The sequence below is a fragment of the Manis pentadactyla genome, chromosome 17 (assembly GCF_030020395.1).
Source record: "Manis pentadactyla isolate mManPen7 chromosome 17, mManPen7.hap1, whole genome shotgun sequence".
In the NCBI taxonomy this organism is placed as follows: domain Eukaryota; kingdom Metazoa; phylum Chordata; class Mammalia; order Pholidota; family Manidae; genus Manis; species Manis pentadactyla.
Genome location: NC_080035.1, coordinates 37,718,964 through 37,746,871, shown reverse-complemented (window position 1 = coordinate 37,746,871; position 27,908 = coordinate 37,718,964). Strand labels below are relative to the sequence as shown.

General features: G+C 36.5%; 1 protein-coding gene across 15 annotated transcripts in view; it reads left to right on the top strand.

The window, feature by feature from the left end:
- Positions 1-17,226, top strand: part of MYCBP2 (MYC binding protein 2) — a 269,203-nt gene extending 251,977 nt beyond the window's left edge. For all 15 annotated transcript variants that reach the window (XM_036893768.2, XM_036893769.2, XM_036893773.2 and 12 more), the window contains 10 exons: positions 2,457-2,558; positions 3,346-3,474; positions 3,863-3,995; positions 5,262-5,365; positions 6,157-6,345; positions 7,106-7,213; positions 8,402-8,611; positions 11,159-11,266; positions 11,911-12,076; positions 16,392-17,226. In XM_036893768.2, coding sequence (XP_036749663.1) covers positions 2,457-2,558; positions 3,346-3,474; positions 3,863-3,995; positions 5,262-5,365; positions 6,157-6,345; positions 7,106-7,213; positions 8,402-8,611; positions 11,159-11,266; positions 11,911-12,076; positions 16,392-16,507 — 1,365 coding nt within the window. In that variant the 3' untranslated portion in view covers positions 16,508-17,226. The remainder of the gene's footprint in view (positions 1-2,456; positions 2,559-3,345; positions 3,475-3,862; positions 3,996-5,261; positions 5,366-6,156; positions 6,346-7,105; positions 7,214-8,401; positions 8,612-11,158; positions 11,267-11,910; positions 12,077-16,391) is intronic.
- The last annotated feature ends 10,682 nt before the right edge of the window (positions 17,227-27,908 follow it).

Genomic DNA, 27,908 nt, shown 5'->3' with positions numbered 1-27,908 from the left:
ATCTTTTCATGTGCATGTTGGCCATTTGTATGTAGTCTTTGGAAAAATAGATGTTCAAGAACTCTGCCCATTTTTTAATTGTGTTACTTCTTTTTTAATACATGAAGTTGTGTAAGTTGTTTATGTATCTTGGATATTAACCCCTTACCAGATGTATGATGTGCAAATATATTCTCCTATTCAGTAGATTGCCTCTTTGTTTTGTTGATGATTTCCTTCACTGTGCAGAAGCTTTTCAGTTTGATGTAACCCCATTTGTTTATTTTAGCTTTTGTTACCCTTGCCTTAGGAAATGGGTCCAAAAAAAAATATTGCTAAGAGCAATGCCAAAAAATGTACTACCTAAGTTTTCTTATAGGAGTTTTATGATTACAGGTCTTACATTAACTTTATTAATCCATTTTGAATTTATTTTTGTATACGGTATAAGATAATGGTCACTTACTTTCTTTTGCATGTAGCTGTCTAGTTTTCCCAACACCGTTTATTGAAAAGACTGTCCTTTCCCCATTGTATATTGTTGTCTTCTTAGTCATAGATTGACCATATATGCATGGGTTTATTTTTGGGTTCCATAATCTATTTCACTGATCTACATGCCTGTTTTTGTGCCAATACTATTCTGTTTTTATTACTATAGCTTTGTAGTATAGTTTGAAATCTGGGAATGTGCTACCTCCAGTTTTCTTTTTCTTTCTCAGGATTGCTTTGGCTACTTGGGGGTCTTTTGTGGTTCTATACAGATTTTAGGATTGTTTGTTCTAGTTCTGTAAAAAATACCATCAGTATTTTTGGGGGACTTGCATTGAATCTGTAGATTGCTTTGTATAATGTGACCATTTAAACAATAGTCTTCCAATTCATGAGCATTAAATATCTTTCCATTTATTTGTGTCATCTTCAGTTTCTTTCATCGATGTCTTAGAGTTTTCAGAGTACAGATCTTTCACCTCTGTTAAATTTATTCCTAGGTGTTTTATTCTTTTTGATGCAGTTGTAAATGGGATATTTTTATTAATTTATCTTTCTGATAGCTCATTGTTAGTGTATAGAAATGAAACTGATATCTGTATGTTATTTTGTATCCTGTGATTTTAATGAATTCATTTATTTTAGCTTTAGTAGCTTTTGGTAGAGTCTTTAGAGTTTTCTATATATATATAGTGTCATGTCATCTGCAAATAGTAACAGTTTTACTTCTTTCTTTGCAATTTGGATGCCTTTGATTTCTTTTTCTTGCCTAATGATTGTGGCTAGTGACTTCCAATACTATGTTGAATAAATGGGTAAGAGTGGGCATCCTTGTCATGTTCCTGATCTTAGAGGAAAAGCTTTCAGCTTTTTATCACTCAGGATGATGTTAGCTGTGCGTTTGTCCTATACTGACTTCATTATGTTGAGGTATGATACTTCTGTACCCACTTTGTTGAGATATAGTAATTTTTAACCTACTGAATTTCATATACTTCCAAAAGAGATTTAAGATTTCCTTGAAGCAGGGCAGTGTGATAGCATTAGGAAGAAATAAACGCCAGTAGAAATTGCCTAAGTTAATCATCAGAAGTCTGAAAAAAAAGATAAATTGTATTTCTCTAGGGCAGAAAAGGCCAGTTTATGTAATTGGCTACTGAGTGTGACATCTGAAGCAATTATTTTGACTGTAACCTTTTCCCACTGTGCATGCGCTTTTTTTTCATTCTGTACTCCTTTTTTTCTTGCATATTTAAATTTTATTTTTCTGCTTATTCTTTCCCATTTTTTCCCTCTCTTAGTCTTCATATCCAGTGACATTCACAGGGATAGACACTTAAATAATTGTCAGCTTTTCATAATGAGGAAATGCATCACTCTATGTAAAGTTGAAGCTTACCTTTAAGCCTCAGAAAGCTTTAAACTATTTTTGATGGCAATTTTCTAAGGTTTATTGCACATGTACTTTTTTCTGACAGAGTATACCAAACATGGTGCTGGGCAGTTAGGGGCATGCAGAGACTTCTGAGGAACTGTTTTATCTACAGGAATTGGGCTGTGTGAAATCAAAACAGCCACTGTACCACCTTCCTTAGAATGCAGTGCCTCAGGTAGATGATATTAGATGGAAAAATTTGCAGGAGGCATTAGTATAGTAAATATTTAATATGTAAATTCATTGCTTGATAATACTGTTTACGTAGTAGACCAATAAAGGATAACTTTGTCAGGTACAAAACAGAATGGTTCAGCAGAACAGCAGTCTTTTATTTGGTAAATATTTGAGTGTGTACTATGTGCATTGTACATAAAGCAAGGAACATGTGTGCCTGATACCACATCCGGAAAATTTGAATGCCACTGGGTATCGATACATTTTCAAATTCAGCTAGTATTTATTGAGCTGTTCTCATGTGTTAGGGAGTCAGCATTTTATTAGGCTTTCCTAAAAATTCAGGAGCATTAACAGCCTTTTCTTTCAACAGCTCTGGCTTGCTCTAGCGTCACTGTGCGTTCTTGATCAGGACCATGTAGATCGTCTCTCCTCAGGGAGATGGATGGGAAAGGATGGACAACAAAAACAAATGGTAAGATCAAAATTACTTTATAAAAGTTTATTTTGTTTTTCTTTATAGTAAGTTTTAGCTTAGCTGAAAAAAAAAACCTTCAAGTAGTAATAAACAATTAGTGTAACCCTCAAAAAATTGTGTCACATTGCCTAAGTTCAACCTCACATCTCTATTTCACTGAGGGGTTCCCTCTTCATAGTATCTTAGGGGCTTTAATTACATAGAAGAACTTCCTTTCCCCTTCTTCTCTGTGTCATGTTTGCCTCCTAACAAAATTTGTTTTTAGCCAGACTCTGATTATACATCTAGATTTTGTACTAAATGTAATCAGTCTTTAGGTAAGAAGGAAATAAAGCATTAAGAGAGGCAACACAGCATGCCATTTATTCACTAGTGGGCTTACAGGTTGATAGTTATCTGTAGGTTCAGTGGAAGAAAGACTTTCTATAGACCCTTTCAGGATTTTCTTATTAATGTTCTAGTTTCAAAAATGAATCATGCATTCATTTAGCATACAGAATATTTTACTATAATGGGGAGAAAATTTATTATCAGTAATCAAAGTATACATGTTTATCATTGAAACTTAATGGCACTTTAATCATTGAATTGGGAATTTTGAGGGATTCTGTAGGTAAGTATACTTGCTATATAATCTGTTTAACATGCAGATTCTAAATTCCTAACAGACTTAAGAATAACAGTCTGTTATCATTTAAGTAAATTACATTCAATTTATAAATTGATTATCTGAAACTTTCTTATTAACCTAATGTAATAAATACATGGCTATGTCCTGTTTTAGCCAATGTGTGATAACCATGATGATGGTGAAACTGCAGCAATCATTTTATGCAATGTGTGTGGGAATTTATGCACCGACTGTGACAGATTCCTCCATCTTCATCGGCGAACCAAAACTCATCAAAGACAGGTGAAGATTTCTGTCTTACATACAGAAAAGTATCTGGCATAAAATACATTCAGTAAATTTTGAAATAAATGTGGTAAGGAGGTTTGACGTAATGAGAAAAATATAGACTTTGGAATCAAAGACCTCAGTGGTGTAGTTCCCAGCTGTCTTACTGTGTAAATCAAGCAAGTTGTTTAAGCTCTGCACCTTAGTTTCCACATTTATAAAAGTGGGGCTATTGCGAAGATTGAAGAGAAGATTGGAGATACTGGAACTTCTTAGAGGGCTTAGTATTATTGAATAATTTTATACTTCCTCTTTCAGAGTAATAAAATATATATATTTATAAATAAATATATTTATATATGTGAACAAATATACTTTTCTCTTTTCTTTAATGAAACAATAGGTCTTTAAAGAAGAAGAAGAAGCTATAAAAGTTGATCTTCATGAAGGTTGTGGTAGAACCAAATTGTTCTGGTTGATGGCACTAGCAGATTCTAAAACAATGAAGGCAATGGTGGAATTCCGAGAACACACAGGTAAAAGAGAATTTAAGATCGAACCATGCTTACTAATTATAATTAAACTAGATACTATTTATTTGATGTCAGTAATTTTGAGTATACTCAAAACTTGAGATATTGATCACTGTCTATGTTGTTATATTTACTAGGCAATGTTCTGTTGTAGAAAGAACATTCAATCACATATCAGAAAACCTAGTTTGCCCCTCACTAATTGTATGATCTTGGGCAAGTCATTTTATCTGCAAAACATAAGGAGTTTTTTTCATTTTTAATTTTTCTAAAATAAGTCTGGTACATTCTCAGCTAAAAGTTACATTGAATCTGACAAATTCTCAGTTTTCAGTACCTTTATAGTCTTCCATTTGTCTGACTGACACAAATTTGGCGGTAGAATTAGGTATAAACCTTAATAAATTAACACTAAATATGAGTAATTTTTCATGCTAAAATAGCATGGTCTTTTTTCTCATAGCTGATTTTTTTCTCATAATCTATCAGTATTGTATATTCCATTAATAAATGCTCTAATGTTGAACCATCCCTGTATTCATGATATAAACTATCCTTTTCAAAAAATATATTTTCTGTAAATATTGCTAAATTCAATGTATTACTATTATATTAAGAATTTTTATATCTGTGTTATAAAATGAGTGTGGTCTATATTTTTCAAATCTTTTTCTTGTTCTGTCCTTATTTTATGGATTCTGTTCCTTCTTTAACTACTTCAAACATATTTAAATTCCTTTTCAAATTGCTCTATTATCTCTAGTTCTTTGGGTGAGAATTCTGTGTCTCAGATTTCATATTCTCTGATGATAGGTTTTTCTCCTATGTTTTGTGATTTTGTCACTGTAGAAATACTTCAAGATTTCTCTCTCTTCTTGTATTTTTGTTTAATTTTTATTGTTAAATTTTGTCAGGTATTGTGTTTTTGGAGCCAGGAGCTTGCCATATCTACTCAACCTGCCATTTTGATAAGAAGTCTAGTCCTTTTTTTTTTAATGGAAAAGTAAAAATAAGTCATTTAATAATTTATTTGGCTTCAGATAGATCTTTACTATCTCTTGTTTTGTGATTAGTTACTTTATATTAAGGCAGCTTACCATCCTTCCATTCCATAAAAAAATGGGAGATTTTAGAATGACCCAGCAGGCTGATTTCTTAGTGATGACAACTGACACAAACCTGATTTGCTTGCTTTTTTTAAATTTTTTAAAAAAAATATGTAGGAAACATATTCTCAAGGAAGATTTTTCTTTTTCTGCTTGAACCTAGGCAAACCTACCACAAGTAGCTCAGAAGCCTGTCGCTTCTGTGGCTCCAGGAATGGAACAGAGCTGTCTGCTGTTGGCAGTGTGTGTTCCGATGCAGATTGCCAGGTGAGTGTCTAGTTACACATGCAGGCCACCCAGTAAGTAACAGCAAGTGTTCCCTCATGGCACCTTTACTTCATATAAATAAGAGTTAGAGCTCAGCATCACTCCAGTTTTCTAAATTAGTATATTACCCGTGTCAAGAGTTAAATGCTTTACCTCATGGAGAATGAGTCAGAGAAGCCTCTCGAGCCCAAACCAGACTCTGTACGTTTCTCAGTTACCTCCATCATATATATTTAATGTTTGTTTTTGTGCTAGAAAGAGTTTAAAAATTTATGGAAATATTTCCTTGAGCTTTTCCATACTTTTATTCACTTATTTCATAATAATAAACTTCCAGTATCTGAGAGTTCAGCACACATATTCCATGCCATCCAAATATCTTCCTCAATTCAATTAGGAAGAATTGGGCTAGTGCCCAGATAGTGAAAGGTATCTGTATTTTTCTTCATCCCCATTTTGGCAAGTGGGTTGGTGGTGACTGGGAGATATATGTCAGGAATTCTTTTTTCCTTCATGGCTATGTGTGATAAATAGATTAAAATCGCAATTCATATTTTTATCAACATTCCCTTTACATGATAAGAAATTTTTATAAATCACATTAAAAGAAAAATAGACTTTGTTCATAATCCTAAGTTATATTCAAAAAATAAAAATAACTTTGTTGTCACTTGGCTTTAATATGTATTTCCTGTGGGAAAATATCTTGGAATATTAATATAATGGATATAATTACTAGGATGTGTGCTTCTTTTGATATTTTGTATGCCATTTTAATTCCTCTTTAATAGGAATATGCTAAGATAGCCTGTAGTAAGACACATCCTTGTGGCCATCCATGTGGAGGCGTTAAAAATGAAGAGCATTGTCTGCCCTGTCTACATGGCTGTGATAAAAATGCCACCACACTGAAGCAAGATGCTGATGACATGTGCATGATCTGTTTCACAGAAGCGCTTTCCGCAGCACCAGCCATTCAGGTTGTCTCAGCTTTTAAAGTATTAAAATCTGTCTAGCTTTTAAAATGGGAGTTATAAATATATTTGTTAAATAAACAGGTCATTAAACCTCTTTTATATCATTGGGATAAAATATCCCATTAACATCTACCATTTTATTGAAGAGCAAATTCTGTCTCTATGTTCTGTTTCAGGTTTGTGATTTGGGCAGGCCCATACAATCAACAGGATGTATAAAATGTTCATAAGGGAGGAAAAAGATAGATGATCTAGTAGCTACTGTCCTCTTGATTTCCAAAATCCGGAATAGTATTTTACAGCATTATGTAATGGATTTACCTTTATATAAAATGTATATGCATAAACCTATATAATATTAGTAATATTATAGAAGATACTATATTAAATAAGTCCTTTAACTTTGACCACTTATTTATTTATGTTTTCAAATATGATTCCATGGCAATGAATAGTCTAAAAAAATCTTAAATCTTTAAATGAGTAGTTTCTTCTTCTATGAGATATAAAAGTGAATAATTTTGTATTTCTCCCTACTTCTAAGGTGAAATTTATATATGGATGGCAGAAAATTGGGAGAAGCAAAGACCTAGTTGATAATGTCCCACAAATAATGTAAAAGTGCTTAAATTTCACTGTACTTAATTTCCTGATTTTTCTTTAACTTGCTTTAAGTAGCATCTTGCATTCAATAATCTGCCAGTTACTTGAGTATTTCTCATTACTATGTTTGCTTATATTCTTCTCTTTCTTTAACTTGAAGCTGGACTGCAGTCACGTATTTCACTTGCAGTGCTGCCAACGAGTTTTGGAAAACAGATGGCTTGGTCCAAGGATAACGTTTGGATTTATATCTTGTCCCATTTGCAAGGTATGGAAAGAGTCACAAATCATCTACTTTGTATTTATTTTCAACTTTATCTTTATGTTTTCATTTTTCAAAGTAAACATGTTAGCATCTCTCAGTGTCCTTCCCACTGTACTTTTTACAACCAGCCCCCATCAATTTCTGCTTTCCTCATCCACGTGGTGCCAGAGAACAGTATAAGATTCTCTATCTATTATAATGCATTTTAAAACAGTAAATTGTCAGTGAAGAGTTAACCATTCTGCGTCCGAAAAATCATTTAGACAGCATCATTCATCAAAGTGCCTTCATCCTCACTATTTTCAGAGTTCAGACCTTGTGACATGACAACAGGTGACTACCAAAAAGAAAAATGAGCCCATGGTGCTTGCAGGAATGATACTTTGCATTTAAGAGAGAAACCTGAACTTGCAATGCCATTAAGGCAGATTCTTTTAGAGCTCAGGTAAAAAAAGGAGAAATTTCTTGACATTTCAATACATCTCTTCAGAGAGAGTAAGCAATTTGGCAAGCTAATAGTGATTAATAAAAAAACCTTTATTTAAGAATGTGATTAACAATACCTTCTCTATTAATTCTTCATTCCTTTTGTTCTATTAAGTTCTCCCCATTTCCTTATTTTTAGATTTGCAAACTGATATAAAGGATATAACATGGAAAGATGTAGGATAATCATTGCTTAGACTGAAGAATAATAAAAAGATTATATTTTGCTCTTCCTTCTCAGATGATTCCACAAAGGAAGGTCATATTTAAGAAATGACGCATGAAGGTGGTGTAGGAAATGCTGCTTGCTCATTTCTATCACCTTACATTCTACCCTACCCTTAAGGAACCAGCATACACACGCACACACACTCACACGGAGTGTGTCTTATTTGTGGCAGCAGGGTAACCTATTCCCTGAACAGCAAAGGCAGCAAGAGATGTATTGCAGATTCAGAAAATAAGAGGTTAATAAAATGTAATTTTCACACCTTGTACCCCAGTTTCCCCCATTTTCCCTGACTTTGGGAGAATATGGGCTTGTGATGACTTCACAGAATTATTTTTAAATGACAATTTATTTAGAAAACATTTGCTGTCTGGTTGTCTCCTAGCAGAGTGTTTGGTACTCAGGTGTATACTGAGTGTTTGTTGAATGCGTGAATAAATGATTCAGTTAAAGAATGTTCATTTTTTAAATTTCAGAACAAAATAAATCATGTAGTATTAAAAGACCTGCTTGATCCAATAAAAGAACTCTATGAAGATGTCAGAAGAAAAGCCTTAATGAGATTGGAATATGAAGGTCTGCATAAGAGTGAAGCTATCATAACTCCTGGTGTGAGATTTTATAATGACCCAGCTGGCTATGCCATGAATAGATATGCATATTATGTCTGCTACAAATGCAGAAAGGTATGCTCTGAATTATATTAAGAATTTTTAAGAACTCAAGATCACCTGTGTGATTAAGCAATTGAATTATATAACAGCTAATTATTCTTACATTGTAAGTGTGAAGTTAAAAATGAGAAAGTTTGGTACTATGTTTCAAGTTGAAATTTTTAACTTAAGTGTTTGGGGATTTTTTTTTTTTTTACCCATACAGACTATTTCCAAAACATGTAATATTTTCTGTACACGAGTGACTTACCTAAGTAATAACCTTCTGTTTGCTGAATCCAATTGGTTCTTAAATAAACTTCTCTTACTTGACTCTTTTCACCGTTCCCTTGTCAAAACATCTACTTCCTTGGCTTCCGGAACAACATTCTCCTGACACTCTCCCTCCCTTCTGGTCATTTGTCTGCAACAACTTCGTAAGGTTCCTTTTCATTCACATCCTCCTTACATGGTTATTTTCCCAGCACTCTGTTCTTGCCTAACAATAACCTCTTTAATTTTAGTGATCTCCTGTGTAGCCATGCATTCACCAACCCGCTGTACTGTCTGATCTTCCAGAATTTTTGAGATTTAGATATAAATACCCAACTGCTTACCAGACACTGTATTTCTCAAAAATTTCACATGCATTTGTCAACTTTGACTCTCTCAGTCTCTAATCTTTATTTACAAAGTCTTTTCCGTCCTGTCTGTAAATCTCTCTCAGTCCTTTTTTCCTTCCTATGATGTCTTCAGCAACCCTAATCATTTTCTTGGGTAATTATGGAAGCCTTCTTACTGAGCTCCATTCCATCCTTTACACTTACACTGCTACACCAGACTCAAATTTCTAAGTCTGATTGTGGCATTCTTCTGCTTATAATCCTGTAGCCTTGTCCAGATCTCCAGTCTAATATCCAATATGTTACCATTTGCACCCCATTACCAAATACTGAACAACTTAGAGTTCCTCAAGCTTGGCCATGTTCATTCACTCACTGATACCTCCAGGTCATTGATTAGGCTGTTTATTTTCTTGGCGTAGTTTATTCCTACTCTGCATTTTACTCTCTCCTGCACCCACCCATACACACATGCTTATATGCACAACCAAATCTGTCTCATCAAATCAGATTCCAGATTCAGCTCATTTCCCCTTCTCTGTAAATGTGCACATGACTCCCTGCCACCACCACATAATTCTGTTATCTTGTATATATCCATCATAGCACGCATTATGTTGCATTATGATTACTGGCTCACTTGTCTCTCTGCCCCACTTGATAAGCTCTCTGAAGACCAAGCCTGTGTTCATTCTCTATCTCCAGTACTTGGCAGTTATTAGACACTAAGTTAATTAGAAAATGTATAAACAAGTAAAAGAATCAATAAATGAAAGATGCATGGTCTCCCAGGGTAACAAAAAGAAAATACTGATAATGAGTGAAAGGCTAAGTAGATGACAGCGAGAAAAGAAAATATATGTACACTCAAGGAAAGACTAAGAGTGTGCATTTGTGAAACTTGTGTGGTTATAAGTAACAAAATATTATTTCTGTGTATTTATTAATGAGCTAAACATAAATAAATATTGTGCTACCACAGGGATGATAAATATCCAGGAAGACAAGCAGGGAATCTAGAAAAGGGAGACAACTGGAATTAGCAATAGCCCCAGTACTTCTGAGGCTGGGCTTAGCTGGTAGACCACCATTTATAACCTTTGTATCAGGGGAGCCTGTCTTTTGACCTGTTTTCCTAGTACAGGTAATATTACATTAGCTCATCTTGCTTGTCCCCAATTATGGACTTAGTTTTTGGTCTATGAGACTTGTTGTACATGCACACTGCCCAGTTGTAATTGGTCTCTTTATTTAGTGCCCAGAGAGAATACAGTTAAATGATCCGTAATAGTAATTTTTTAAATTATTTTTTATAAAAATTTTATATTTTTTATTATTTTTTATAAAATTTTTTTATTCCGGCATCTATGTTGGATACTGCTGAATTCCTGCAAATAGTGTAGCTTTATAAATATGGGAAGTGTTCTGAAGAAAATCCTTTTTAAAAAATTTTGTATGATCAAAATTGATTTTTTTCCTTTCTCATTAGTCTCAAGATTATAATTGTGTACTAATGTTTATCTTAGGCATATTTTTGTACAACAGTATTAAAATTTGGAAATATCTTAAGTATATTTTTAAAGCAGTAGAAGGGAATGTGAGAAAAATTACTGAGTTTGCCCTGAAGAAGCACAGTTTCTCTTTACCATTCAATAGCCTATTCTTGATATTTAATTGGAATATTATACATTCTTTTGTTATTTTGACAGTACAATGTTTGAATTTCCTACTATAAGCATGAATCTATTCCAGAATTGAAGTAGCTTTATTTCTTACCCTGATCTACCCTACAGGCAACAATATGGTCACCCTTTGCACTTGGCATTGCAAAGGAGTGTCCAGTAGAAAAGAGCATTTTCTAAGACCTCTTGATCTCACTTTCACTATGCTCATACCACATTTCCCATGGCAGTTTTCTGTTCTCCTGCTGTAATCTGAATGTGTGTTTTCTCCATAGGCATATTTTGGTGGCGAAGCTCGCTGTGATGCTGAGGCTGGACAAGGGGATGATTATGATCCCAGAGAGCTCATCTGTGGTGCCTGTTCTGATGTGTCCCGGGCTCAGGTGGGCAGAACATCTTATTACAAAGGACACTTTAGAAACGTTAAACTTCCGTATTTTTAAATAATAGTATAACCAATGTGGTGGGGATGGTATAGCAGGTTTTTCCCCAGTGTATTCCAATGTTGCTACAGCCATGTATAATTTTCCAAATTATTTGTAAAACAGTATTTCTTTGGCTTGTATTTGCATTTTATAATATTGTCTTCCATAAAATGATCACTATAATTCAACATGTAATAAAGTTACTATTTGATTTTCTTAAACCTTCAGTCCCACTTTCAGGTTTTCCCGTCTTCAAAGAAGTCTTCACAGTGTAGCTATGAGATAAGGAGACAGGTGAAATACTAATTTTTCAGTTTGGCTGACCAGGAAAGACTCACAAGGAAATAAAGTGGTTTGCTGATGATACCAGATTAGCTATGAAGCAGGGATTAGAACTTGTGGCTTTGTCCTGACCTTCTGGGGAAAGGCACATATTTATTCATTAATTTTTTAACTGTTTATCATCATCAGGTTTTCAGTCAGTTTGAGAGTTTTATATACTCTAAAAATATGGATCACTGAACTATATATATGACTATTTTAAGAATAATTGAAATGAACTCATTATAATCTTGTATCTGTTTATTTTTCTTTTGCTATAGATGTGTCCAAAACATGGCACAGACTTTTTGGAATATAAATGTCGCTACTGCTGTTCAGTGGCTGTCTTTTTTTGTTTTGGGACAACACATTTTTGTAATGCTTGTCATGATGATTTTCAAAGAATGACTAGCATCCCTAAGGAAGAATTACCACACTGTCCTGCAGGTATGCTTTTAGTATTTTAATACGATTATGATATATATGTATCTGTTTTTATTTAGTGATCACATGAGAACCCTTTGTTTCAAGTGGCAAAAACCCTCTTCAAACTAGCCTAAAGAATCAAAGGGAATGTCTTGGCCTTATAAGCTCCTGATATTCCAAGTGAAGTAGAAAGTATGGTCATCACTGTGAGTGAGGTCAGGAACTGTAATGGGGACTATAACTTGGGGAATAAGAAACAGTAAACGAAGGACTAGTAAAAGGATTGCTGTTCAGCATTCTAGGTCCATGTGAAATTTGACTTAATAAAGTTATGATAGAACCACTTTAAAGGATTTTGTGATTTTATTTAAAGAAGTCGAACTGATGCTGTAAAATAGACAAGGGACTTGATCTAGAATGGCTCCAAATTGGCAGCTGGAAACAGTGAGCAAGGGAATTAAAGAAGCCATGAGAAGACAGGAGAAATGATTATCTATGGAGGTCAGGCTGAGAAAAACACAATGTGAATCCAAAAAGACTGAGAAAAATTGGAAGAAGTCAAGAGGCTGTTGATCACAGGTGTAAGAAAGGCCAGGCTCCATGGAAATGAGAGAAGTAAAAGAAGGTTAAGGTGACCATGGAAGAGAATTTCACATAAGAAATATCTGAAATTAGGGAAAATACATGCAAAAATACTTAAAATTCGGGGACTGTCATTATAAAACAAACTAAAGCTTGGGGACACACACTCAGAATGCAGATGGAGGAACCCTACAGCAAGCAATTTGATTTCTCAAAATTGAATTCCAGTTAAAACGGCAGATATATGTACCCTTCCACACCCCCACTTCTGGGGATATACCTATATATCTGAGGAAAACAAAAAAGGGCAAATGTACAAGGCTATTCACTGCAGTATTACTTGTAATAATAAAAGTTCATAAACAATACAAGTATCCAGTAGGGAGGTGGTTAAACACTAAATATTATGCATCATTAAAAAAGAAAAAGGCTGAGGATGGAGCTTTCTATGTACTGATATGGCAAGATCTTTAGAGGATAGTACTAAATGAAAGATCAAATTACAGAATAGTGTATGTAGGTTGCTGCCTTTTGTAAGGGGGAAATGAGAATATACATATTCATTTATATTTGCATTAAAAACTGGAAAGATAAACTTAAGAAACTAACAAAATTGATTAAGTCTTGGGAAAAATGGAAGATGGGGTACAGATGGGGAAAAGTAACTTAAATTATATGTAATTTTTTTAATATTTTCATTTTTAAACCATGGGAAATGTATTATTTATTTAAAAACAAAGATAACAAATAGGTATTTTTAAAGTATGGCTCTTTTGCTATCTGTTCATGTCAAATAAAAATCATTGTTCCCTCTCTAAAAACTTTTTTTTTTTTTTTAAGTAGAAGCAGTAGACTTTGCAAGAGGGAAGATCAGAATATCTAAGGCTAGATGTTTAGGATAATGGCCAGAAAAGAGATATAAAACTTTATACCAAGAGAAGGTTAGTGGGCTGGAGAGAGCGAAGAAAGTGAGAGGGGATAGGGTTCTAGATCACTTTAGCTTCAAGCGAAGAACGATTATTCAATGAAAGTTGTATGTCAGTGGTTGGAAAATAAATGGAACCCAGGAAAATCAATCTTGCTTCCTGACATTATGATGCAGAGGAGTTTGGGTGATAACCAACTTACAGTTGAGAAAGTTTAGAGACAAGCAGTGCCATCAAAAAATCCAACTTTATTTAATGAAAGTGTCTTCTGTGTTCAAAAACAAAGACAAAACAAACCAAAAAACCCCCCACTAACTAAGGAAATTAGCCAGCAATGAAGCAAGTGTTGCAGAGAATGCAGTGGTGGGGTCACTGCTCAGAAGAGAATAGTTCAGGCAAAAGCAAAGCTTCTGCACGTGCATTCGCATAGTCATCCAGGTCAGCCAACAAAAGGACTTCACCCTTTAAACAACTGAGTTAGGAATGAGACAGGAAAGGAGTTAGGGATTTAGCAGAATGAAGGAACTGACAGTGATCCTGGGCGTTTTCAAATCTTTTCTCACCTAATTTTTACAGCTTACAAGATAGATGGTATTATCCCCACATTCACAAATGGAAAATGAAGGCCCACAGAGGTTAAATAGATCATACACTAGATTGATGTGTGCTCTCCCAGCCTCACACATGCCTCTAACTCACCTGTTCATTTAGAGAACTGGAATAGCATTAAAGGAGACCCTACATTTGAAATGAGCAGGGAAGATGGCCATGTTATTTACTTAGAAGGACAGAATGTTCAATTCTCTAACCACTGTCAACCCATTAATTCCAATTTTTAATGTATTGATGAGGACAAGCATCCACATTAAGAAGCTGAAGTAGACCATCTGTCCATCCTTTCTAAAATGTTGATTGACTACCTTTTTGGTGCCAGGATAATTACTTAATCTTCACAGCACCCTGTGAGTCAAAAGTCTGTGCCTATTTTAAAGATGCAGGATCTAAGAATCAGAAAAATTAACTTTGCCTCAGAGTCCTTATCTGCAAAATGGGGATAATAGTTCCTGTCTCAGTGTCAGTGGGTTGAGTGAGTTGATACACTGGAACAGTGCCTCAGTAGTAAATACTCAAAGTATGCAGGCATTTTTTTGTTTTGTTTTGTTTGACTTCTACTATAATTTTTTTTACCATCATGCTAGGTTATGAACCCCTTTAAGATGGGGACCACTGTACATCTTTACATCCCAAGCCCCTAACATAGTGCTCTTCACACATTAGGCACTCAGCAAATACTGTTGAGTAAATGACCCTGTATTTTTTCTCTGTAGAAACCCAAGGACTGCAGTTTGCAGGAGCACCATTGATGGTGCTATATATCTGAGCTAGATTTGTCCTCTGGACCACTCTCACCACCTCCTAGAGGGGCAGGCAGCGTAGCAGTGTGAGGGGGGATTTAGAGTGGGAGATACTGATACACTTTATAATTCATAACGGGACTAAATACCTTTCTAACAAACCTCTGGTGTCCTCCCATCTTGACTCATCCTGGAGTCACAGGCCTGTGTTTAACTCCCACCCTTGCATCTGTTAGCCGAAACCAGCTGTTCACTCTCGCTCTGAGATTAGCTGTCTGGTTTAATACCCAGCCTCATGCCTTGGTCTTACTCTTACATGGAACTCTTTCTTTTTTTCCCTCTAAATCAGGCCACAGTTTGTTGTTCAGTAATAGTAGTAGTACCTAACATTTATTGAGTATTTATACTGTACCAGGCTAAGAGCTTCATATACTCTAGCCTTTTATCCCCCATGTTTTCCTTAATTTACATTAAAGAAGTTGTTAAACCTAGAAGAGGTAAATTAAATGAGACCTCGTTTCCCGTTATTTGGATAAGCTCATTCCATCCAATCTCATGACTTTTATCTTAAACAAAATTAATATTTGCATTACTGTTTTGGAAACTAGCTGTAGGAAACTAATGCATCGTTCTGTGCCTTCCTCTGCTGTTAATAGGGGCTTATATATTCAAGTATAGATAAGCCCAGCCTGTATTCCCTACCCAGTAAAGCTCCTCATTCACAAAGGAACTAAAAATGCATTTTAAATTATATGAAACACATGACATAAAGCATATTAACATAACTCTTAACAAATAGAAAAGTTGTTTTTTATACATTCTAAAGCTTAGTTTGTTTATTATCTACAAATTTGTATCTTTTTCAAGGTGTTAATTCTAGATTATTATATTTTGTGTTATTTTACCATTCACATTTTAAGCTAATTAACTTTCACTTTCTTACTCATCTCCCTCAAGATATTTTTTACATAACACTATTAATCAACCTTCCCATTTTACCAACGTATGCTTTTTCTTCAGAGAAGTTAGAGGGGCACCATGGCTTATTTACATTTAAGTTTGTTTTTACCTGGAGAAAAATATTCTTTACAAAAGTCTCCATATTTTGTTATCCAGAATAATTTTCTACTACACTAAACTGAGGGACTTTTGTTCATTGCTTTTTGCTTTAAAATGATATATCTAATTCATTTATTAGTAGAAAAGGATCTGTAGCTCATAGTAGTTATTTCTAGGCAGGCTCTTGTGGGTAAAGAACCCTGTCCCTTCAACTGTTATATATATCTGCTATGTGGAATTTTTTATGGTGAACATTTTATTTTTGTTGTGAGGAAAAAAATATTTTTAAAATTTTATAACCATACTTATATTATTTCTTTGAATAACTTACTGCTGATTTATGTTTACATTAGGTTTGTATGTATGTATTATTTTTCTAATTCTATTCTTTGGCCTCTTGCAAAATTTATCCAGGTCCCAAAGGCAAACAGTTAGAAGGAACTGAATGTCCACTCCATGTTGTTCACCCACCCACTGGAGAAGAGTTTGCTCTGGGTTGTGGAGTGTGCAGAAATGCTCACACTTTTTAGAACACTCAGATTCCTTTGTCTACAGAGAAAAAAGTTGCCTTCATCCCCCAAGCGGATGTGGTAAAGTTTAAACTCTGCTCAGGATAAGGACGGGACCATTTTTACATCCATGAATGAACCATTCACAGTGCAAGAAGGATGCCAAATAATACCATGTACATAATTCTTGCTATAGAAGGTTTCTTTATTATTTTGGTTTATCTTCTTTTGAACCAAGACATCAAACTTGTGAGGTGTTTGCATGTGGCCATCACCGTCATTGGCCTGTGAAGCATTGGACATTTATAGGTAATTGATATAAAAGAATCGCCACACCCGTGGACTAAGAATGATGCTGGCTTTCAAGCAAAAAAGAAAAATAATCATTGTTTATTGTATACTGCCTTTTTGTAATTCTGTACAATTGCATCACAGGTGGGATAAAAAGAAGAATATTCTGGTTTATTTCCTAGACTGTTATTTAAAAAAAACAAATTGTGTTAGGAAGGCATATAATGTAATAAGTATCACACTGTATATAAAGATATCAATGTTTGTCCTGTATAAGAATTACTAAATTACAAATGCAGTTTCATTTAAACTTCTAGGTTAAGTTTGAGCCTGAAATTTTAATGAAGTGCAATACTCAGTGTGCCTCATTATCTTGCAGCTGTAAACATATTGGAATGTACATGTCAATAAACCACTGTACATTTTTATACAGTGATAAAGTCTAACAATTGTGTAAGGTGTTGCCTGAGAAACAAAATTTAAATACTTAAGGTCTAAAAATCCATCCAGTTTTCTTTGGAAAGAAATTCACTAACACAGCACAATCATAACTTTATAACTGTTAGGGAAAATAAAAGTAATAATGAAGTCCACTGTTGGAATCTTAATCATACACTAGGTAGAAATACATATATATTCCTAAGCAGACATATGCTAAAGAACAAAAAAAAATTAGGAAATTGACCAACCTCATCTTACTAACCAATACCTTTTTGAACTTTTATTAAGTAATCAACAAAATCATTAGTCTCTTCTTTATCTACTACTACTGTTTTTCAGTAGATCTTTTTTACAGTTAATTCATGAAAGTGACAGATTTTTGATTTATGATTCATATCAGATTATATTTATTGTATGAGACTGACAAAAGTTTTGATCAGTTCTAAATTCCCATTGTTGCAAATATATAAATTAATTCATCAATATCCATTATTTTAATGACATTAGTTAAACATTTGTGAGAAATTTGAAATCATCTTTGAAGGAATTTAAAATATAAAGAAATGATCAAATTAGAGCACAGATAACTAGAGAATCTTTTAATAAATTTCATTAACATGTCTGAGCCAAATACTTGAGAATTTAGGAAAGATTGTTAATTGTTTTTTTGTTGTTGTTATGGTTGTTGGGAGGTAGCTAAGAGGCCATCTTGAAGAACAAGTAGCATTTCAAGGAACAGAGATGTGAGAAAGGCATGAAAAAAAGTATGTAAGTAGAAAGTCCTAGAATATGATAGAACAGTGTGCGTAGTCTAACTTTCCTGGTGTTAGAGACTTCACTGCAAAAAGTTTCTGAAGATCATAAAGACTGATCTCCTCATGATGCAGCTTGTGGCTCTATTGTTGTGTACAAGCACATGGGCCTCCTGAGCAAGGATGGACCTTGAAAACAGTACAGAAGTTTCCCTCCACCTAAATGATCACTGAAAAAAGCAATGATAACATGCTTTTAAAATCTCAGCAAAACCTCCTGAGGTTAATCAAACTTATGTTCTGCTTGCCAGTACATCAGCTGTAATCAATTTTTAATTCCCCAATATGTTTGGAAGCAGGAGGAGTACTTGTCGTCATGGAGGGCATGTCTGGTGGTCCCACGCCAAGCTGAAAGGGTTGCAGGCAGTCCTACTTCAATGTCAACCTCCAGAATACCTTGGATTGATATTTCATAAAGAAACTCTGATACCTTAAACAGAAAAGGATCCCAAAGGTATTCACATGGTTAGTATCTTCTCACATTTTTCTTTCAAACAAAGGGCCAGTTAGGACTCTGTGTTCAAAAGAGATTCCTGAACTTTCAGGGCAACAACCTTTTTCTTCAGAACGTCATTCTGCCATTAGGATGTTGGGCAACGGGGATCAGAAAGTGATGACCCTGCTCTGCCTTTCCATCCTTTCCCAGCCCTCTCCTGTCTGGAACCTCACTCCATCCTCAGGCCCTTGGCAGAAGACAGGGCACAGGCTCAGGATTGGCTTTAAATGTTACCAGAGAAAACAGTGGGTGCAGAGACCAAGCTGTTCCTAAGCATACCCCAGGAAAAGTGGAAGGGAGAATGGGATGAGGCCATTTTAACTATAGTTGACTTAAACTCACAGGCCCCAGGAATGAAACTAACTTTGAGAATGCCGCACAGATAGGAGACATCATGGATACTTGAGAACTGTAAAGAATACCATTTTGTATCCATTAGCTTTGCTGGCAAATTGATCAGCTCTGTTGACAGTAAGTGGGAACTAAAGAGATGGCTTGACTAGAATGAGCCTTGTCAAATATTTTTTCTAGTAGTAAAAGGGATAAAAGCAGCAAAGCCCTTCAATGTATACTTGCAATGACTTTAACATATCATTTATGGGAAAGCTATTTTTATCATATCCCAAACATCTCAAAACCAGAAAAGTTAAACATTTTAAAATAAGTATGACAATGTGGAGGGTAGATGGCTTTGGCATGCATTTGGCTCAAGCGTACTCTGCACAAATACCATTTTCAAATGCTTTGTGTCATGTACTAAGCAGGAAACAAAGCAGAATCGATCCAGGAGTTGAAGAATCTGGACAGAATCTTTCCTGTTATATTTTTAAGCCTAGGAAAAAATGTTTTTCTTAAACAGTTTCCTGAACAGATTGTTTAGATCTAAAAACTCCTTATTCCATCAATAAGCTTATTTGAAACTATGCGCAGTACTCTTCACTCACTTTTCACTCACAACGTTTACTGACTTGCCTTTTTCAGATTTCTCAGCCCCAACATCTCTCCCTACTTTGTCACTGAATTCCACCCGTCCATCGTCACATGTTTCCGACAGCAGCTGTATACTGGGACACAGCTGCTCATTTTCCTGAAAACTGCCAATAGCACATAAAGTGTGCTGAAATTGAAGCCTGAAGACTTGAGTTCAGATGCCGACTCTGCCCGTTTCAGCCATGTGATCTTACCTTTTTTTAGTCACAATTTTAGAAATAGTAATTCCTAATCTAAATTGAATGAGAAAGTATTTATTAAAACATAATCTCACTATAAAATATTAATCAAAAGTGAAGAGTAAAGGAGAAAATGTTTATGCAACACCTCCTAGATGGCAGACACTGAATTAGAGGCACTCCATTTAAGCCCCCCAGCACTCTGGAGGGTAAAACACTATTAATCTCATTTTAGCAGATGACCTCAAAGGCTTGGAGAAGTTAAATGACTTGCTTTGGACTCCGGCTAAGCTAACCTAGGTTTGGCTGAAAACACCTGAGATGCGAATTCAGCTCTGTCTCTAAATCCCAAGCTCTTTCCCCTGCGTAATACTATTACTATAACATTACCAAATGGTTCTACCAAAAAAGGAGTAACTTTTGGAGTGGTTACTGCACATAGTATGGGCCAGGTTGCGAAAGCCACAGGACAGCGTTTGCCTCCCAGAGTGTGCAGGGTAGACCTGGAGGTGCACAGCTCGGACCTCCTTCAGAGGAGACCCCCTGCCAAGGCACGCATCCGCCCGCTGACGGCCTCCAGCTGCAGCCCACGTGAGCTCCGCCACATCAGATCCAAGGCCCCGCTTCCCGGTCAGTGCCTGCCAACGGCAGAGCCTGGCAGGGGTGCTAGGGCCTGCCTGCTCCGTGGGCCCGAGGAAGCACTCCCCGTGGGCACTCTCCGCCGGGACTGTGGGCCGGCTGAGCCCTCCTTTCAGCGGCGCTGCACTCAGAGGCTTTTCCACCGGATCTTCTTTCTCCTGCCCGTTCAGAGGTGCCCAGCCCGCGCTGCAGTCCCAAGGCTCTCCCTGCCTATTCCTGCTCCCTCGCCCCCCATCTCTCCTAGGCATGACCCCAAACAGATTTCTTGCACTTCTACTTTATCTTGGCATCTGCTTCCTTGAGGACCTGACAGACACAAGAGGAAATACATTATAAATTACTTTCTTACGTTTGCTACATTTCACAAATGAGGTAGGACTGCTTAGAAAAAATACAGAGACTATAAAAGATGAGTTCTAGAGGGAATTATAGAGAAAAGAAGTTACAAAAGAAAAGCCCAGGTTAGAGATGAGTGTCCGGGAAGTAACTATACAGTCTGACACAGTTGCCAGAAAACAGGCCATCAACTTGTAGTAAGTTTCTTAGCTAACAAACCAAGGCTAAAACATGTTCAGTTGCATCTTAAACGTCCATTTCCTCAAAAAAAAACCAAGTGCAGGCATTTAAAATTAGTCTTGAAAAATGGATAAGCTCTGATAAGCTAAAGTAGAAGAGCATTCCAGGGAGAAAGGTGGGGAGAACTAACGGACTGATGTCCTCACAAGTGTAAATAACCTGTGTTGCTTCGTTCATTCACTTAATACATATTTGAGCGCCTGTTCTTATCCACACTTGACGGTACGCGCACATGAGGATGGGAACTATTCCCGGTTACTTAGTAACCACAACTGACTGACACTAGAAAATGCCTGACAAGTGAACTGTGTGAGTTAGTAAGGAAATGCAAAGTGTGCTGTGCAGGAGTTAGGGAAGAGATGTTCCCAGAACCCAGATGCACAAACACGCAAATAATACAGTGTTATTAAGAACTATAATCAAGGTTTTCTAAGGAAAACATAACATTTGTTGAGGACTTACAGTGGCCCAGCACACTGCTGGCTTGTGTATGGCAGGCAGAATAAAGGCCCCCAAATATGCCCCATCCTAATCCCCAGGAGGCACGAATGTGTTGCCTTACAAGGCAAAAGGCACTCTGCAGATGTAAGTGAGGGTACAGACCTTGAGATGGCGAGACGTTGCTGGATTAACCCGGTGGGCGCAATGTAATCACAGGAGTCCTAATACAGGAAAAAGGAGGCAAGGAGGTCAATGTCAGAGGAGGAAGTGTAATGACAGAAGCAGAGCTTGGAGGCAGAGACTTGGAAGACCCGCCACTGCCGGCTTTGAACAGGACGGGAAGAACAGGACAGGAGCAAGGAGTGCAGGCAGCCTCCAGAAGCTGGCAGCAGCGAGGAAACACGTTTTCTCCTAGAGCCTGCAGGCAGATGCGGCTCTGCCAACACCTCGATTTTAGCCTGTTTGGACTTCTAACCTCCAGAATTGTGCAGTAATAAATATGTGTTGTTTTAAGCCACTGAGTCTGTGCTGATTACAGCAGCAAAGGAAACAGATATAATGGGCTTCACACGCATTATCACATTTTCATCTTCCACAAACCTATAAACAATTATTTTCCTTTTGCCAATGAGGCAATTGAGTCTCCCAGAGGTTAAATAACTAGCGCAAGGTTTTGCAAAGACTTAGTACCAAAGGACAAAGGATTTAAAATATCTAAAAAAAATTACTTGCTTACATAGAGAAATGATAATGTATTTTGAATATATCAGGTTAAATAAAATATATTGTTAAAATTAAGTTCACCTGTTCCTTTTCACTTTTTAATGTGACTTCTTGAAAAATTTAAATTATATATGTGGCTTTCCTGTATTTCTAATAAATAGTACTAGCCTAGAACTTCATTCCTAATAGTTGGGATTTTATAACCCATCTTTAGGTTGTTTTGAACAAGAGACATTTGCTTTAGTAAGATAATGCAAGAAGCAGGTCAGAAAGTGGCTTGAAAGACATCGTCCCTGGAGGAGACCAGCCAGTAAGTCATGACCGTGGCCTCGGGAAGAGGTGATAAGGTTCTTGCAGAGTCTCAAAAGGGACTTCTTTCCCTTAAGGAGTTTTCAGTGTAATCCTAGAAAGGGTTAAAATACAAAGAGATGGCAAAAATGAAATGGGTTAGTGAGACTAGTCTGGCAGAAAGGGACCTGTTTGCTGGAGAGGTGGGGTTGCAGAGCCGACGTGTCTCGGGGGCCCTACCTCCGGGAGTCAGAGCAGCGGGAACAGCAGCAGCGAGTGACCCACGGGACATTTGCCATGTGCTTGCGACTGACCTGTGTGCTTTACATACATTGGCTCCTTTCATTCTAATGACAACTCTGGGTGGCAGTTGTTGCTCCCATTTTACAAATGTGGAAACTGAAGCACAAAGATGTTAAGGAACTCTTCCACACTTGCATACCCAGGAAACAGCAGCGGAGTCAAAGGCTAAGCTGCGCTCAGACCGTGTCTCCCCCACCCCACTTTGGAGCAGCTCTGACTGAGCAGTGGAGACTTGGGCTCCGAGAAGGGGATGAGGAGACAAGGGTCCCCTGTCCCTTGGGGCAAGTCCAGTCTGGGGGACCTGAAAGAAAAGAGCTTCAGAAAATGGAGAGGAATTGGGAAGGAGAAAAGAGGTAAAAGAGTGGGAAAGAACATGAGGAACACCCTCCTTACAAACCTTCCATTGTATGGTTCAGAGGAGTGACCAAAGCAGCATTAGAAGTCCTGTTCCTCCGCAACTCAGCTGCTCACTAGACGCCTACCTGCCCCTCAGGAAAGAACGTCATGTACCATTCCCAAAGGAATGTCTGTGGTTATCTGTCAACTGGGGAGGCAGGAAATCCTTCAGAAAGAGGCAGTTGTGTTGCCCACTCACTTTGCTGGGGCTCCATCCAAGATGGGCCCATTCTTAGCCACCACCATCGCTAGGCAGAATCACCACTGGCTAATGGCAGCTAAGGAGAAGATGCTGCTCACCCCCACTCCCAGACTAGGACACAGGGAGACCAGACTCCATGATCACCCTTCAGTTAAAAGGAAACATCATTTGAGATGCAAGGAGGAGCCTTTCCAGATGAGGTTTGCACTGGAAAGGAGTTTTGGTTGCAAGCAAAAGAAAACAAATTCAAAACAACTTCAACAAGCAAGAAAAATGCAATGACTGGGCTACCTTCATGCCTTGGGAATAGATTAGGACCAGGGCTGGGCTCTGGCTCGCTCATGTCTAGTGCGCTCTCTGCATCTGTTCTGGTCTGCTTTTGCAGAGCACCGTTTCTGCAGAGCAGGAACTGTTGCAGAAGCCTAGAGTCTGTCAGCCAAACAGACTGTTTCATGTTTTCATGATGCTTATGTTCTAATTGGGGAGAGAGACATTAAACAACAGACATACAATACATAATATACTAGGGTGACATTCACTGCAAAAAAGGGAAAAGAGGGCAAGGGGGCACCAGAGTGTTAATTGTCACGATTTCGCTTATTTTTTGTTTTCTCTATTTTAATTATTTTATTTTTGGGTTTTAGTAGTACATTGTTGGATTTGGTTAACTAATATTTATTTTGGAATTTTGTACCTCTTTTCTTTTCCATATTGGTTTGGGGATCATGATTATACTAGCTTCATTATATGACCTGGGCAGCTTTTCCTCTTCATCTTTTTTCTCAAATAACTTGTATCAGAAAGGATTCACTTTTACTTGGAAGTCTGGTAATTCTTTCTGGGCCTGGGGTGATGTGGAAGGAAAGGGCTTTCTTCACACAATTGCTGAATTGTACTTCTTTCTGGATAACTACTTCAGTGCTTACTGGTTTATTCAAATTCTCTACTTCTTCCCACCAATTTTGGCATTCTATATTTTTCTAAGACTTTACTAATTTTATTTAGGCTTTCAATTTTATTGGTTAGTAAACATAATGTACTTTTTTTGTTTTAAATATTTGTTGTGGCTATATTTGTTCCCCCTTTGAAAAATTCTATATTTTGTTAATTTGCAACATTTTTCTTTATCAATCTGATCACACTTTTACCTACCTTACTCATTTTTCTTTGAACCAGCTTGTGTTTTCGATAAATCTCTATTTTTTTCCTATTTTATGGATTCCTGCCCTTGTCTTTACTATTAAATCTCTTCCAGTTATCTACTGCACTTAACACTTACTAGACTAAAATAGTAGTTTATTGTTGGCTCTTGGGGCTCCACGGGTGCACTGAGCGTTGCTCCATGAGGCTGTCTTCTCACATGGTGACTGATTCTTTGGACACACTGTTGGAAGACTAAGCATTTCAAGAGACCCAAATGCAAGCCGCAAGGTTTCTGATGACCTAGCCTCAAAAGTTTTAAAATATCACTGCTGCCTCATCCTGTGGATGAAACAAATCACTGAGGCAAGCCCTGGTTCAAGTGCAAGGGAACTGGACTTCACCTCCTAACACGAGGAGCAGCATTTGCCTATGGGAAAGGGAGGCTTTCTTGTAAACCATCATTTTACTTTCTTTCTGGATGTTTTGACTTTTCTGCTCTTTTTCTTTTGACTTATTGGGCTAAGTACTTGGCTTTTGCTGAATTGTACTTGTTTCTGGATTATATTTAAAACCACGAATTGCACTCTCAGTGTTGATAGAGAAGTTTTTCACAAATACTGTTATATGTATGGTACTTTCATTCTCATACAGGAAATATCTGTCTTAATCTCTATTATGACTTACTTTCTAACTCATGTATTTTAGCTCTATTATTTAGTTTCCAGGCAAAACTTTAGTGGTCCTTTTGTTATTAATTTCTAACTTTATTGCATTATGGCTCACAAACATTGTATCATGCTGAACCTTTGGAATTTAAGTTTCTTTTGTGACCTGATAAATGGTCTTTTTTCTAAAGAGTTTTGTTTCTCCACAATAATTTTTTGCAGCATAAAATTCTATATATCCAAGAGCTTAAGGTTACTACTAATTGTATTTTTCAGATCTATGATGATTTTGCTCACATTTGATCTATCCATTTCTCTGATGGGTATGTTAAAATCTTCCACTATAGGTATTGATCAATCTCTTCATACAGTTCTATCAGTTGTTGCTTTGTATGTTTTGTACATGGTGGGGTACATAATATGCTCATGAGGATGCCATCTTCTTGCTCTGTTGTTTCTTTTATTAGTACTGTTACTATTATTAATGCATCTTTTCCCTTATGATGTTATTTGTACTGAACTCTATTTCATCAGCTATTAGAATTATTACTGCAGCTTTCTGTTTATTTTCATTTCCATATATACCTCCTATATAGTTATATGGAAATCATATGTATGTTTGTGAAATTTATTTAAAAAAAAGATTATTTAAAACCTAGATGAATATGAAAAAAAATTAGAAATTTTGGGAATGGTATTTCCAATAGCTGGAATAAACATTAGATTGTAAACAGAAAATCAGTGTTAGAAGATAATATATAATACTTTAAAGAGAGACAAATATGAAAGGGCAGCTAAAAGACGCAGAGGATGAATTGAGAGGAGTAAGTGTGAAGTCCTTAAGACCAAAACAGAGACTGATGGGAAGGATGACTTGAAGAAATAGTGACTTGTATAGGGAGAGGAGTTGAGTCTGCAAGAGAACTTGTAACAGATGCCTATATAATTTTGAATTTTGAAGCTCTTTATCTTTCTCAAGGAATGGTTGGCCAAAGGTATAGGGAGATGAACTGTAAACTGATCTGTCTTAGCTTGGGTTCTCGGTTAGAAAAAAAAAAGACTTTCTAAGAATTCATAACCATGGGCCTGCCCTCACACAGGTTAGCATTTGATTTTATACTCTAATGGCCCAAGAACCCAGAAGTCAAGAAGTCATGAAAAGTTGTTTCAGGATAGGAATATCCTCCAGGACCTGGCAGAAGCAAACGCAAAAATACCTCTCTGACGACACACCCTTAACCAGGTTGCACAGGTGTCCTATAGCTAAAGCTTCATGGAAGATGAACTCACAATCCAAAATCATGAAATATATGAGTAACAAACTCACCATGAGCAAACATTGACAAAAATCAGGATTAGACCCCTCCCCCATCGTTTCCTATGATCAAAATGATTAGAGGTAGGGGGAGAAAGAATTAAAAACAAGAAAAGAACATCAAGAAATCAGGGAGATATGAAAAAGAACCAGGAACCAAGGCTAACTTTTAAAGTAAAAAAAAAAAAAGAGATTGGCTTAACAAAGATGAAAAAGAGCTTAAGAAAGAATGAGCTACTTGTAAGACAGATCTGAGGGCATCACAAAGAAAATAGACACAAAATTTGTGTGAAATTAAGGGATTTGAAGACAATCCTTCCATGCAGAGAAATCTCAAATAATTTATACAGACATTACCAGCTCAAGGAGATGATGCAGAACGCCCCAACCCTTTCCTGTGAACTGCATTTAGGGACTTCCAAAGACAACAGTAGGAAAGGGAGAGAAAAAGTAACTTTGCAGTGGAGCAACTTGACCTCAATCTCTGATTTGTGTTATCAGCAGGGATAAGTCCTCTGAGAGCAGGTACCCTTGATATGATGTGATGCGAATGGTATTTTATACATTTGTGATCTTCCTCCCAAACACTTACAGTCTCAGTCTAATATGAGAAAAACAAGAGACAAACCTAGTTGAAGAACATTCTACAAAATACCTGAACAGTATTCCGAAAAACTATGAAGGCCATCAAGACAAGGAATTCAAGATGGTGTTTAAGGAACTATTCAACCTAACCTAATTATCCTGATCAGTGGAGGGGCAAGGTCGGGAAAGAGGTGGGGGGCGCCCATCCCCACTGGAGGGAGTACATTGTGCAGAATTTATAAACAATAATAAGCTGACTAAATGTTGGTGTGTTTCTTATCATCACCTGCACCGGCATTTCTAAACAGGGTCAATAATAAAATATTCTTCACCACTGGGCCAAACTAGTCCATGGCCACCCTCCTTTTCCTCCCTATAATGCCACTGATCTTAACTAATACGACTCATAAATGTACATAAGTATCGACTGATTTACGAAATAAGCACAACTTTCTTTTTTCAAAAGGTGAAATAAAAATCATTACATAACAACAGGGAAGGAGAGAGAGCATTTTAATAGGTAAAGTGTGACAAGATCCATGTCTTTAGGGAGAGGATAGACTGTAATAAGGAATAAAAAAGCACTACAATTGGACAGTCTTAATGTGACATAATGTATACTAGTTATGTTTGCCAATTTGGTTTAATGTGTTTTGCTGATCATTTATACTGCTAACCTAGCTTTAAATAAATGGGCCTGTTTTTGAGTTACTTGTTTTTCTTCCTCTAATAATTATCATCTCCATCTCAGAACTTCCTATTGTCATTCAGCATCCAGTCACTGAGGAACCTAAAAAAAATGTTGCAGTTCAGGTACATCCACATTGTTACGTGGGGAGACACTTTATTCAGTTTGACTTGATCATCAGATAGCCAGAAAACACTGGCATTTTCTCAAGCTGAGTGTTAATGTAATTTTACACATGGCGTCCTAGCT